This window comes from Rhea americana, unplaced genomic scaffold (assembly GCF_003343005.1).
Source record: "Rhea americana isolate MKP2758 unplaced genomic scaffold, rheAme1 scaffold_204, whole genome shotgun sequence".
NCBI classification, from domain to species: Eukaryota; Metazoa; Chordata; class Aves; order Rheiformes; family Rheidae; genus Rhea; species Rhea americana.
In genome coordinates, this window is record NW_028186195.1 from 995,058 (window position 1) to 1,010,144 (window position 15,087).

The window sequence follows — 15,087 nt, forward strand, 5'->3', positions numbered from 1 at the left end:
GACAATTCAAATGTTCCCTTTATAACAGCAAAAAAGTGGTTGTAGACATACTCTGGAGGCTCAGCTGTGGTCAAACAGATCAATAAGCCTAATGTAATATTTATGTGGACTCCATACTGTAATTATGCCAAGATCATAAGACTAATTTAATATTGTTTCTGCTGTGGGTGTTCAGAGGTGGGCAGTTAAAGAACACATGTCCCTTTCAATCAGAGCTTTCAGAAACAGGACTCAATTTACTGCTGCAAAGCATAAGCCTGTAACACAACTGCTCAGTCAAACTTCAGGGTGGTGGCTAGGAATATTTATATTGCAGTAACAAATACACTTGACTCAGTTCTTTGCACACTGTACTGAAAACATGTCATGTGCGTCTACCACAGATGRAAAGAAAGCCTTTTACCAAGTTTAACCTTAGTTTGATAGACTGGGGGATGGGTACAGAGAAAGATTATATAAGAGAGCATGTTCTCTGTGATCATTTGTGAAGGTAAGATAACAGAAAGACAGAGAAGTACGGTGAGCAGAGAGATGTGAATAAACATCATGGATACAGAAAGAAGGASAGATGACATGGAGATGCAGAAAGACAAATCCATAGAAAGTAATCCCAATAGTTACAGTGAGCACAGTGTAAAAAAAGAAAATCATATTATAACCTTAACCATTGCATGTTAGTGAATGCTAAGAACCCACTGCCATTAAAAATCTGATTCCTCGGAAACAAAACCTCATTGGGCAACTCTTCACGTTACTGTATCATTTGCTACAGTGCAGTATACATAATAATATACAATAACAATATATGTACAGAGAGATGAGTGATTGTAGTGGATGGAAAAATATGGACAGATTAGCAAGATTATAGCAAGAACAATCATTTCTGCCACTTTTAATAAAGAGAATTTTTTAGGCAAAAGGAAAACAGTGGTTGCTAATTCCATCTCTGTTATCTTCAGTATGATACTCTTACCGATTTCAAAAACGCTGCAAAAAATCTACAGCATTTGAAAGTTATACGCAATGCATCTTTTAAATCTAATCAAAACGTCACTGCACTAGTAATAGGTTAAACCATTTAAAGTCTGCCCAGAGTCAATAGTAATTACAGAAATTTATCATTGTTGCCAATCATGCAGGACCAATGCAGTGTGCTTGTTATTGCTAAACTACGGATTGTCAGGACTTCATTTATTTCTATAGGACACCAACTCCTTGACAGCTCGACGTGGGACTGCTTACAAGATTAGGCAATAGGTGTTCTATCTGCCAGGAAATACTTCAGTCATGTAGTTTGGTTTAGCTTTCTAAATGGGCACTGGGACCATTTTCAGATGCTGATTCTCTGTTACACAGGGGAGGATGCTGAGGGGTTCTTTTAACCGAACACAGTGCACAGAATAACCTTCGATGCATCTTCACTACACAGCAGATGTTAAATGATTGCCTCGAGTTACAGGAATTTCATTAAACGTGAGAATCACACTTCTCTCTTATCAACATGAGCTATGCCAATAAAGAGACAAGCCTCCTCAAGGGAAAATTCAGCCCCTACTTGGCCAATACTTTATTCCTCTCTTGACTCTCCCTCAGGCCTTCAGACCAAATGTGGCAAGAATAGACACTGTGATACAAATCTCTGAGCTCCCATAGGGAAGGAAGGATGGAAATGGGGATGAGGGATATGGGCAAATCCACTTAAAATAAATCAGAGCACTACCACAGAATCCTTTCTTTCCTAAGTCACAATGCAATGCCCTTGAGCTTATGTTTCTGCAGCACCTTCTTTTYGAAAGCATCACACAGGGCTAAGTAACTTTATCGACTGATTTAGAAACCACATTCCTGATTCTGACCCAGAGCCAGTTTTACACTTCTATATGCTGACACGTGGTGTGAATGTCCTATGCTGAAGGCTGCAAGCAGAAACACAGGGACATGAATCCTGGAAAGCCAGAACAAAAAGAGCTGAAAGATACTGGATATTTTGAAATTCTGGCTAATACTGAAAAATGGGATGACCCAGGCAATTCAAAAGGAACAACTGCCTTTTTCTACTCCTATGTTAACTGTTCGGGAGTGGAACGTTTCAAAATTGATCTTCTATATGAATATTTCCATTGAAATAATGCAAACATAAAGACCTTTTTCAGCATGAGATCATCTAGTGCTTGGCATGTTTCATTAGGATATTTCTGATGCAAAAGCAACTTTAAAATCAAACTAAATTTTGTGATTTTTTTTTCAATTTATTAACAATTTTCAGTATTCAGATAAAGAAATGGAAACAAAATTATGCAATTTTAAGACTGAGCAGGTGGGAATCATAGCTCCCTATACAGCTGAAAACACACTTCCATGTTGTTAAGATTCATGGACTAACAAACTCTAACGCTGAAAGGCAGCAACTGAACTGACATGTGGAGTAACAAGGTTCATAAAAGCTTGACTTATTTTTGTTTCTAGCTCAAGACTGAAGTATGAGGTAAAGCACTTTATAAGTAGTTTTTAATCACTTATCTTCCTTTGTAATTAGATGCAAGGATTCTAACATTATGGTTTCTGTGACAATGTAACACCCAAGGCAATCCTCCTCTCTCCCCTCTGTTTATAAGAGAAGTTTTGTCTGACTATTCCAGGTAAGGGCGGTGGGCCTTCTAGGGTCCTGCTGCAATTAGCTGTAAATAGCTGTGAATAAGGCACACTGAGGAACATGCATAATGACTAACCTTCCAGAGGCTCATAAAATATTCAGTAGCTTAGTATTGCTTCAGGTAGTTATATTAATCTAATGTGAGCATSTGTGTGTGTGTGTGTGTGTGCGCGTGCGCACATGCATATATGCACACAAATGACAGCAATGGGAGAAAGAACTGAACTAAAAGAGTATTTTTAACAATTTATGCAACTATTTCTTTCCAATCTTCAAAACATGTTTGTAAGAGTATGATCTATAGGATATATTTTTACTGCTTTTTTCATCTTCCAGTTTACCAAAGCCTAAATGCGTTGTGCAATTAATGAATGTAAAACAATGTTGGGTCTGAGAAAGCCTTAAAGAATACATGTAAAGCAGGCATTCCATGTAAAGTTTTCATGTTAAGGATATCCCCTTCAATTGTGCACGAGTACTAGTAAACTGGCCCAAAGGAGAGCAGTAATTCTTGTAAAACACATATATAATGTTGTAACACTAGTAATTATATTTTTTTATACAAAAACCACAATGCAGAAAAAAGCACTTGTCTCATCTTGTCCTGCCTTCTCTTATACTCTGCTTATTTTTGTGTTATCTGAATACCTTTCATGTATTCAGAAAGCATATTAAGAAATGAAGTAACACATCATTTCTCTCATAGAAGGTTCATCCTTTGCTTTAGTCTCTGCCCTGAAGGAAAACTATGTTTCCAGAACAGAAATTTATTCTGTCAAGCTATTTCTATACCTATCCATTAACATAACGTTAGTCATGAACGTTGGAATTGGCACTGGAGTTGATTGTTTGGTTTACAACAAGCTCTCTCCAGCTTTGCTTTAAAATCATGAAGAAAAATTCAAGAGTTTTGGGATTTCTAACACAAGAGAATAAGAGTAACATTCAAGAAATAAGAGTGATGTCTTTGAAAAAAAGGAACCAGTAAGGAAGAAATTATAAAAATAATTATGGGAAAGATACAAAGGAATTAGTACAAATGGAAAGTCTTTGAGATCCAAGGTGAAAGCATGAGTGCTGCTTAAAGCTTTGTTGAAATACAGAGGTAATAATTTGAGGCTGTGATAACTAATATATCAGAGCCTAAAAACTTATTGTGTATGATTTATTTTAATCAATACATGAGAAAAACTGTACATGAACAGAAGAGAGATTTTTATTTGCGAGTATTGCATGCATTTAGGATACTGATTTAGCTCGAAGTCTTTCCTTTCTGAACGAAATTCCTCTGAAGAGGCATCACTTTTGTTCTTGTTTGGTCCCTGCTTCTCCTATGGAACAGACGGGCATGATTAATCCAAACAAGAGGGATTAATTGAACAACCTTCTGTGTCCTGCAAGCAGTTCAGGGAATTGGCAAACTATTATCTGCTGAGATCCTCTATTTCATCACATGAATCATCCTGCCTTGAGCATCACTCTATATAAAGGGAAAATGGAGAGGCTGCAAGTGTCTCTCCTTTTTATTTAAGTACTTCTCAAAATATGTATCCACTTTATTATTTTTCCCTTTCCAGTCCAATTAGTCCATGTTCTCATAGCTGATTTTTCGTTGTAATTCACTTATTTTTAATTGGTGTGGAGTTCTGAAATGCATCAGTTTTGCAGAAATGAAATATCTGAAGAGCAATTGAACTGTTTTCTTTATGCCTCTATAATTTCCCTTTATTCAGAAAAAAAAGGGCTTCCTGCCACAGATCAGTGGATGCTGGATGCCTCAAAATTGCTGTAACAAAACCAGAAGTCATTTCTTATCCATGGATTATGCCAAGGGGTTAAACACCGCAAGGGTTCCAACACTCTGACTGTGAATCATTACCAAATTGTGTATGTGTGTGGGTGCATGTTTGTGCATAGTCACTAAAGGACAAGAGCTTTCTGCATTTAAAGCTGGTTAGTTTTTTGTTTCTAGTCTATGATGCCTGGGTGAGAATTCAATAGTCAAGTTCTAGTAATGATCTCTCCTACAAAGACTGTTTTTTAGTTTCAGCTTTACCCTGATATATGTGATATCTGAAGTTTGTATCTCTCCTCTTTGCAATTCTACTATTACTAAAATTTACTGTTTGAGTTTTTGAGGGTCAGTCCAAAAAGTCTTGATCCAATGGCATCAGCTGGAACCATTCTGCTTTGGTGGTATTACATCAGGCAGTTAATCATATTCTTCCTGGCAACCAGAAATCCTATTTACCCTTCTGGATTCTTATTCCTCAGTAGGTGAGGGTACAGTCAATAGTGTTATCTACAAAGTGCATATTGTGTACATTAATCCAACTACCCATGCTGCAAAAGGACCAACTGCTTTGGCGTGAACAAAGAAGTATACCATGGGCACAATTTTTTGGATTGCCAGCTCTATGCAATAGATCACAGGGGATTTTCTGTAGCTAGCTCGAAAAAGCTACTGAACACGAGGCAAGAGTCCATTACTGGCAGAAGAAAAGGCCTGTCAGAAAACCCCAGGCAGCAAGGATATAGCTAAGATCAGTACAAGAGAGAGTTTCTGCAATCCATCAAGAGAACTGTGTGCAGGTGACCCACGAATCACCTCACACCATTGTACTTTGCAGCAGGCAGTCCTTGTTGGAATTGCCCCTCTGGGCGATGAAAGCACTCTATGTGACACCTGCAAATTTGCCCTTTACTGCTGCAAACCCAAGCTGTTAAATATCATGCTCTTTTGGCTGTGATTTACTCTATTTACAGCCCTCTTTCCACCCAACCTTTCCCTATCACAAGGGATCAATTCTGGACATACAACAAAAGGCAACAATGGTTTTAATAAAAAACAGAAGGGCAGAAAAGATTGATCTAGCCAATGAAGACAGACTGTAGCAATGGAGGAACGCAGGAAAAGAAAGCAGGGGGACTAGAAAGGATAGTAACAATAAAAAAAACACATCCATGGTTATACCAACCCATAGGCACATTTCTAGTAGAAGAAAACCACTGTGTTTTCTTAATATCCCTTGTTTCTTCTGTATCCAACAGCTCTTCTTATTTAAAGATGGGTACATAAAAATGTTCATGAGATTCTTCCACTTGACAGAAACAAACTCAAGGAAGAAATACGGTCCTGTAAGACCTGTAAGTCTGGATGTAGAAAAGCTAATCTCTCTTGTGACCTTAGGCAAATCTTATTTAACTTCTGTGTTACTCTGCTTTAGGTGAAATGGAGACAGAAAACAATTCCAGACTTGGGAAATGCTGTCAGAATAAGGTCCACTTAAAACTGCGAATTTCTTTAGATTACACGTTAATGAGGCACACGTAGGAAGCGTAAAAAAAAAAAAAGAGTGCTTTGCTCAGACACCTTACACTTCTCTTTGGCTTTTCATATGTGATGTCTGTTTCTTGTAAACAGAAATATGTTTATTAAATCCAGATATTTAATGTCTTCTGTGGACTGTATGTAAGTAGAAAAGGAATTTCATTCTGATGAACATAACTCTCTGTGAAGTATTTGGCAACTTCTGTGAAAGAGAATAACTGTGCTAAATATGAAGAAAGTTGTCCTGTGGAAGCCACAGCCTTGCAGACAGAAGACAATGATCCTCTGTAAAGTGAATGTCAACTTCATCCAAAAGAAAAGGTCCCTAGCAACTGTTTTTTACTGTGTGAAAATGGGTAAATCACCTAGATTAGTACAATGTAGTCAGATTCAGACCATCCAAGTTCCTAAATTGTGCTTAGACTGAATACATTCAAATTAGAAAGACAACAAAAGAAGTTGTGAAAACTTGTTTTGGAAGAGCAGCTCTTACTAAAGCTTCCTGACTAATCAAGCACAGCATAGAGTGACTGTATGCTTTGTATATAAGCATAAATGAAATTTTTCTGCTGTTAGGGATGTGATTTTCCTGACTTAAATGAGATCTACACAGCTAAAATCCCATGAGGGTATTTTGAAAATACAACCATTGAAATCTTTAACAAGTAGAAAAACATGGTTCATCTGAAGTTATAGCCATTACCACTGCACAATACCTTAAACATTTACAAACCAATTTCTCTTAGACTCAGCTTTACAATTCAGCTTTTATAATGATCCAATAAATATAAAATGTATATTTACATGAAATCCACCACCAGAATCCCATTGGTAGAACTAACATTACAATGCTAATACAGTCGGTAGGAGGCAGCAGCAAACCAGATGACCACACTGTCTCTCAGAAAATTATTTGACTTTTATTGTGCTCCTGAATTAAATTATTACATGATCTATAGACTACTGAGCCCTGTGACAATTCAGGATAAAAAAGCATTGCTCTGTATCTTTTATTTAAGTATTGTCTTCTACTGTCTTCTATTTTATCTATTGTCTTCTTACAAAACACTTTGCACATTAGGAGTAAAGAAGACTGTAATTCTTAGCTATAGTACCCTGACTAAATAAATACTGGGCTACCACCATCACTGTGGAAGACAGAGTCCACAGCACTTGCTCATTTTCAAGGCACATGTTTCTAACAGAGGGAGACTGACTTTTGTATTAGGTTGAATTGGATACTGCAGGTGATAATATATCTAGGAAATGATTTTCATTCCTAGAACTGTGGACTCCCAAYCATAGCAGAGTATCATGCAACCAGTGCTCTATTTTAATACCTAATAGAGATGTAACATCCAGTGGAACTGTACACTGGCACACCATCTACGGTGAAGCTCAGACCACTGCTTCTTCCTCCTTACACAAGGAATGAAGAACCCAGAAATTCTAACACCTAGTTTCAGGCTATCTTCAGGCTTTGATAAAAGGTATTAGTAATTGACCTTTCTGGCTAAGCTAGTAGAAACACGGAAATCCTCACAGGTTTGTCTAAATGCATTCAAGCACTTATGTATGCAGGGAACTGAATGAATCTTCAATTAATTATCTAAATTTATAACATGACTTTAAGGTGATGAGAAAAACTTAAATATTGTTCTTCATTTCAGAAAGTGGGTACATCGCAAGCCTAAAGCTACTGTAGATTACTTGATAGAAATCACCTGTGAAATGCAGCTTCATTTCAGTAGCTAGTTGCTCAGAAGGCCAGCAATAACATGCAAGTGGAAATAAAGGTTGTTTTTATTTTGCCATGCCTATCAGGTAGCTCATCAGTATCGCACTATATGATGTCTTGCACCAGCATTAAGCCTCCTTGCCACTTGTAATCACGTGCAAAAAAAAAAACATGTTCTCAAGCCAAGTAAGCCATTAATAGCTGGAGTCAGAGATGTCATCTCAATGTGCATGTCTGGCTTTGCCTAAAATCAGCACTAGGAACTGTAGAGAAGGATGTAAGTCAGGCTTGGATTTTGCCAGCATTCATGCAAAACAAATGTGTTGCTCTGAAATCTTAACAGTAATGTACTTTTTAAAATATCCCATAGCAAAACTTTCAAGAAAAATTAGATCAGCTACTACAAAGCTCCATTTGGCAGGAGTATGTTCATATCTTTGAAAGAGTATTATACTCCATGGAAGAGAAAGGTATAATACCTTCCAAAAGAAAGTATCATTGTTCCTTCTCCACACCTCCCATACAAATGCACAAATTCATCAAAAGATACATTTTTGTAAAACAATTTTAAGGGGTTCTCAGAGCCAGTGTCTGAATAAATAAAAATAGGTCCGTTTGAATTTTTGCGCAAATGCAGAAAGGCTTATGTTATGATTTTCAGCAACTAGCACTTAAATTTTTATGCTGTATATTCTTGTAGATTTGTATTTCTTCTGAAAAACAAGGTGGAGCACTGATTTGTCAGGCATTAGAGATGACATTCATTTTTGTTGCAGAGAACAAGTAAAGCCAAAATGAGCCTTTAGAACAGAGTTTGCTTTCTTAGGAAAGATGGAGTTCATCCAATATGAAGTACAGATTCCTCAGAGCAAGGATATAGGATGCGTACTGTGAATAAAACATCACTATTACTACCTTCAAGGCTCTGTAAAAATATTAATTACCATCATTGGAAGGGCAAAAATAACCGTGGCAAGAATTGGAAAGAAAACATTTCAAAGAAGCAACACTGACTTACACAAAGATTTGGCTCCGATTTTCCTGTACAAAGCCAACAGTTTATCATGAACGGAATGGTAACTTGGAAAAGCATGGGTTCCTTCAGTTCCATGACAAAATTCCACCTTCTAGCTATCTGTTGAAAATTTTTATGCAAAAAATGAACCAAATATAAGGCACAGTAGCTTATTTGTTAGAGTGATGTCTAGTCCTGCAAATAGCGACACAACATTCTTCCTGACAAACCTTTATGTCGAGGGTCTCTCCTCTGATTTGAACCAGTGCCAATCTACATTAGTTTCAGTTGTACCATATCACGCAGTATAAGAAGATAATGTGGCCTCATCTCTCTCAAGTATACATCAGTCTGATCTAGAAAATAATTTTCTATTAAAATATAATACATTGTAATGTCATAAATTGTACAATATAAAGAAACAGACTGGGAATGCAATCATAAAGTGAAATTTAGAATTAATGTTATAATCAGAGAATATAAATGAAGCATGATTCAGTCAGTAGGGAATCATTATTTTGGGTAGATTATATAACTATCTACATCTCTCTATTACTCAGTTACAAAGTACAAACTCTAAGGACTCAAAGCCTTTTTAGAAAACCAATTTGTTTAAAGCAAGGTGGAAAAAGCTGAAAAAAACCCCTTGCTATTCAAAGCATGAATGCCCCGTCAACCTAGTATTTCTATTGAATTTATACACTGCTCTTACGAATACATGTCGGTCACTCTGGCACGCTGCTAGGTTCAGGGTTCTCCCATCTATTGATCTCAGTACAATAAGGAATAATCAGAGCCACTGAAATTTGATTTTTATGTGATGGAAATATGCTGAATCACAGCCTATTGTTATAACCATGTGTTTCAGAAACATTTATAAAAGAGGGGTGAGGGCAGGACTAAATCAAATTATATTCAATGCACGTAGGATAAATGTCTTTAAAAGATCCTGAAGGGTCATCAAAAACAACCCTCTATGGAAAAAAGGAGCCCTAAAGTAAAAATCCAGAGCAGTGGAAGAACCTGAAAGACAGAAAATGTTATGGAAAGCCTGAATTCCAATTAAATAAAATTTCTTAGAACATTCACAGATTTATACACCTGTATGAGAAAGATAAATTATATATTAGCTCAAGATACATAGTTATATATGGTGGGTTTTTTTCCCACAAAGTTGCAACATTTTAAGTCCAATTCTAGAAAGGGATTGTGAGCTCAATTCTAGAAAGGGGTTGGGAGCTCAATTCTCACTGCAGTAAATAAAAGCAGAAGGTGTTTGGCAATTTGCAGATTCAGGCCAAAAGAAAGAGAGAGAAATTGATGGTAATACCTGATATAAAAAACCTATTGGCCAAAGTTTGAGATAGCAACTTACGGAGGAAAAGGCGTTGCATAATTAGGAAGGCAGTTTTCAACACAAAATAAACACAATTAAGCTATGAAAGCATTTTATACCCTAACATGGTATGTGCTACATATATGCCAATCAATCATGCATTTATTGGATTACATATAATTCAAACAGACGAGTTTTAGAAGAGAGTTTTCATTGATACTGGGACCACATGATATCTATACAAATCCATCACTACAAATTTTCAGAAGCTGAATAAAGACCAGTGAAAAAGTAGAGGACAGGTGGTATCACCATAGTAAGGAGGTGATGAATTGCTAGGGTACAAAATATATTTAATGATGAAGCCACAGAAATTAGCAGGTGGATAACCAACTATACAGACGTGTGTATGAATATAGCTGTACATATTCATGTATATGTGTACACATATAGGAGAGATGCACTTTCACAGGAGGGGGAAATGTGAAGGCTTATGTATATGCAGAATTAGCTGTAAGTATAAACCAAATACAACTTATTTCAAAAGTGTCAAAAATATACCAATGTGAAAAAAGAGTTAAGAGTTAAGCTGTGTACCAGTACTGAATGGGTCTTGATTTTACATGATGAGTATGTCTTTCTTTTCCGTTAACAGTAGGATTTAAATATTCAGGAAGTTTTAAAAATGTGTTCTCTCTTTCTAAGAAGGTAAAAGGATGAATCTTCATTACTTACCAATAGTTCCTCTCTCTTTCCCCAAGCTGGGTTAGGGTGCATAAACACTTCAAGATAACTTTATTTATAGAGTCTCAAACAAATTGAAACTTCAAAACCAAAAATATTAATGCTGGAATTCTCTGGTATAACAACTGTTTGCCTGCAACTCTAAAAGATAATTGAAAAGTAAAGAAATAACCATAAAATATAATTTAAGCTGAATGAAAAATTTAGATTTTAAAAGTTGATGGCAATCATTTTAAATTAAGCAATGAACTCAGTAGCACCAACAAATGTCAAAAATAATGCTGATTTTCCTTTGGGCCAGTAATGACCAGCAAATCCAACCAGCTACAGCAGAATTTTAAAAAAATTCTGGGTGACAAAGCAAAAAAAGATTATTATTATTGGGGTATCACTATGGCATTATTAATTCTATTAATTAGCTGCTATATTTCACCTTAGGGATGGTATAATTTCAGAAACTGTTAACAAGAAAACTAATTAATGTCAAGTTAGAAGATAGCTTCTGTGGTCTGGATACCTGCCTGACAAGAGGCTAGATTTGGGTCTCCTAAGTCGTTTCACAGAGGTCACATTCTCTTTTGGGTGTTAACAGTCCAGCGGTAAAGAAAAACAGATCAAGGCCTGGTTGTCATACAGGTCCAGGTGCAGCACTGTTACTTACCTCGCGTTAAAAAACAGCCTTCAACTCCTAGCGCGATCTAAAGAGCATGCATTTTGCACGGCGATGACTCTCTCCAGTTGCGTCTCTCTGCCAGGCTGCTCCGTGGATCACAACATTCAAGAAAGGCGTGAAAGAAATGCAGACATTTTAGTCTCTTGTAAAATGACTATGAAATCAAGCCTTTTATTTGGTATCAGACAGACAATAGCTTGGAAGCTAAATGTGAATATGGCTTGGAGTAAAGACAAATTCCAATTTCCCTTTAGACTTGATTAAGAGAATAGTAAATGTAACATAGAGCAGGCTGCAGCGTAGATAACCCCTCTCCTGCACACTTCAGGGAGTGGTCTGAAAATAAACCTACACATTAGTCAAATGGATGAATGCAGCCTCTGCAGCTTTATACTACTATATTCTGGTACCAAGAAAAATATGAACAATGAATCAATCACTTCATCCCCTCTTTTTATCCTCCACACAGAAAACCTTTGGCACTCTGCACTCCTGGGGTCTCTCTAGTGAGCTCTGAGCCTGCAGCACTGCTGAGGTTGTCTCAGGCCCCTTCTTCCAGTCAGCCAAGCCCAAGAGTCACCCAACTAAAAACCTCCAAACTAAGGCTGAGAGAAAAAAAATAACGGATTTCTACCCCTCACTGCAGCTCCTCCTCCCGCCTGGAGGAGGCGAGCACAGCTCAGGACAGGGACCTGGGGCGCATGTGCGCCACAGAGAAGGAGAAGCGCCCGCCGCGGAAGCTTCTGGAAGCGGAACTCCTGAGGAGAGGCTGCAGCCGCACACCCACTCTGAGGGCGGGAAAGCTCAAGCCCCCGCCATTGGCTGGGGCAGGGCGGAGGGCAGGGTGCTTCGGCCTCCCATTGGCTGAGGCAGGTGGAGGGGCGGGGCGTGCTGGATGGGGCAGTGATGCTGCGCATAGGGGTGCTTGCTGTGAGGCAGGTGCTCGCAGATCAGGAAATACGCGGTCATCATCTTTTCCAGGCTCCCTCAGAGTCCTGAAGCGGATCATTACACAGCTGCAGAGAAAAGTGCAGAGCGCAGCCTTTATCTTCTGTTTCTGTTCCTTAATTAAAACGTTTTAATGCTGAGAACTTCATGCGCAATACTTGTTAGGATCCATTTAACCGCCTTTATGCATAATGTACTGTTCCCTGAAGTCTGTTTAAAGTCCACTGTTAACTTTTAAAAAACTGGCAGGGGTTTTCTTTAATCGCTGCTGTATTTTCTAGCCTTACTTTGTGAGAGATGTGAACATCCTGCCCAGCACCAGGGCTGGTAGCTGGGCCTGCCCACGCTCAGCCCTGTACTTTCGATGAGATGAAACAACCGGCTGAGCTGGGTGCCAGGCAGAGCCCATCAAGAAAACTGCTGTAGCTTCAAAGGGCTTTGCAGAAAGAAATCCCATGTATCGATTTGTTCAGCAAAATAGGGCTTTCAGAATAGAGAGCTGCAAGGTTCCTGATCAATTTTCAAAGGGACAAGCGAACAGACCAGCTTTGAAGGTCTCTGTGGAAAGCTGGGAATTCCAGTAGCCCAAGCCTCAGCCGGTCTTGCAAAATTTCCTTCTGGTTTTATTCTTTTGGGGAAGCTCTTGTTTTCTTTGTGGAAATASCAGTCCTTAAACCGTTTTAAAATGTATTAATAATAAATACCAATGAAAATAAAAAAATACATTTCATTATTTGCTTGTGTTCTAGGCAAAAAAGCCACAAAAAATTACTTATCCTTGCCTATCTATGGAATATGTAGGACATGAGTGGTCGTTGCCTAGATGCTGAAAACAGGTATTTCAGTTTTCATCCTGCAGGAGATCTGTTTCAGGAYGAAGGTTCGCCTTCCAGCATAATGGTACCGCCATTATATGGAGGGAGATGGGAAATCTGTACCACTCCTTTTCACTGATACTAGAATTCTTAATCTTAGTCTTAATTTTGCCAGTATGCCTACTCATACAGCTGWACCAGGGGGAAAAGCAAGAGAATTTTCTCAAAAAAAAAAGATGTATGAGTGTAAAAGAAAGGCATCACATTAGAAATGCTTATTTAGCATTAAAATTCGTATCTATTCAGAGGCCAGAACACATCTCTTCTTGCACCTATACTGCAGTGGTCATGTCAGGTTCATTCCTTGAACCAAGCCCTTTGCACAGCATTGAACTTAACTTTAAATTGCCAGACAGTGGTAAATACATTTTTTAAATTTTGTTTTCAGACAATACCTTGTGCATATTCTCTTTCTTCAGAGCATACAAATTAATGTCCTTAGCATACTACGTGCCTCAGGAGAAAACATACGTGTTCTGTACTCTTAAGAAACACTTAATTCAATTGTCTCTACTATAACTGTTTTCCTTTAAAAATTAACTTGGCTAGAATATGCAGTAAGTAGATGTAAATTATTTAATTCCCATCTTACTCTCTGCTTTCTAAAATTTATACTATTCTCCTCCCTCCCAACACCTCCTTAAAAAAACAAAAACAACCAAAAAAATGAAGTAGGTATCAGGACTGTTAATAATTGATGAAGCATTTGTAAACCCTTAGCAAATGAACAGTCAAGTGACACATGAATAAAACATTTGAAAAAAAGTCTCACTGACAGCTAACAGTATTCTGAAGCACAGTGTAAAATACACAGGTATTATTTTAAAGCAATGTGTGCAAGATGAAAAATAAGGTTGGGGAGAGAGATGGATCTCTGCTTGTGTGACTCTGTTGGGTGGGGAAGGTTGTGTGCAAGGGTGCTTCACTAGTTACTTGAAAAACCTTCCTGCAGTTTTCAGTACAGCTGGAATAACAGCTCCTTGTATAGTTTCTGCACTGTTCAGTTTCTTAATAGTTACTGCAAGATTAACAAATTCCCTAGCCTTCATGTTATATTGATACAAAGGCTCTTTTATTGGCATTACTTACTAGTCACAATTTACTGAAGTAATATTATGATGCTAGTACTATTTCATTATTATTTCGCCATAATATTTTTGCATTGCCATACACATATGAACCTGTAAGTCTGCTGCTTCTTGCCATGGAACAGTAAATGCAAAAGAGACAATGAAAATGATGCATGCATGAAACACAGAATGCAGTGACTAATAAAAAGGTTTAGAAGTGACATGACCTGGATCTCTCTTAAATGGTACCCTATAAATTACTGACCTTGCTCCTTTGTAGAGTACCTTTCTCATTCCTTCCATCAAACAAACAGGACATTTCACTGCATCAGACAGACTCTAAACAAAAAGATAAGAAGACACATCAGCTCTCAAACAATGGCATTAAGATTTCATCATACTGTCAATGAGAAAAGATTTAATTAACTTGCTTTACCTGTCTTAGCTTGCACTAGACAAACAGAAGAGGGATTTAAGTGAAGAATATTAAATGTGGAGCTTTAAAAAGAAATTACTGCATAATGTCAGCCACGTTAGTTGCTATGGATGGGATTGAATCAAAGATCCATCTCTGAAARCCTCCATTCTTGACTTCAGAGAAATTATGTATGTTGAAATGCACATTTAAGGCAGAAAAACAATGGCTTTATAGTGGGAAGAAACATCACATCAGAAGTGTGATGATATATTACCAAATACAAAGG

General features: G+C 37.6%; 1 protein-coding gene across 2 annotated transcripts in view; it reads right to left on the reverse strand.

The window, feature by feature from the left end:
- Positions 1 to 11,822: 11,822 nt before the first annotated feature.
- LOC146596271 (uncharacterized) overlaps positions 11,823 to 15,087 on the reverse strand; it is a 9,342-nt gene continuing 6,077 nt past the window's right edge. Inside the window, exons 3-4 of one of the 2 annotated variants that reach the window (XM_085304242.1) lie at positions 14,649 to 14,722; positions 11,823 to 12,506 (exon numbers count right to left, since the gene is read on the reverse strand). In XM_085304242.1, coding sequence (XP_085160368.1) covers positions 12,170 to 12,506; positions 14,649 to 14,722 — 411 coding nt within the window. In that variant the 3' untranslated portion in view covers positions 11,823 to 12,169. The remainder of the gene's footprint in view (positions 12,507 to 14,648; positions 14,723 to 15,087) is intronic. The other variant, XR_014895774.1, reaches the window with a different exon arrangement.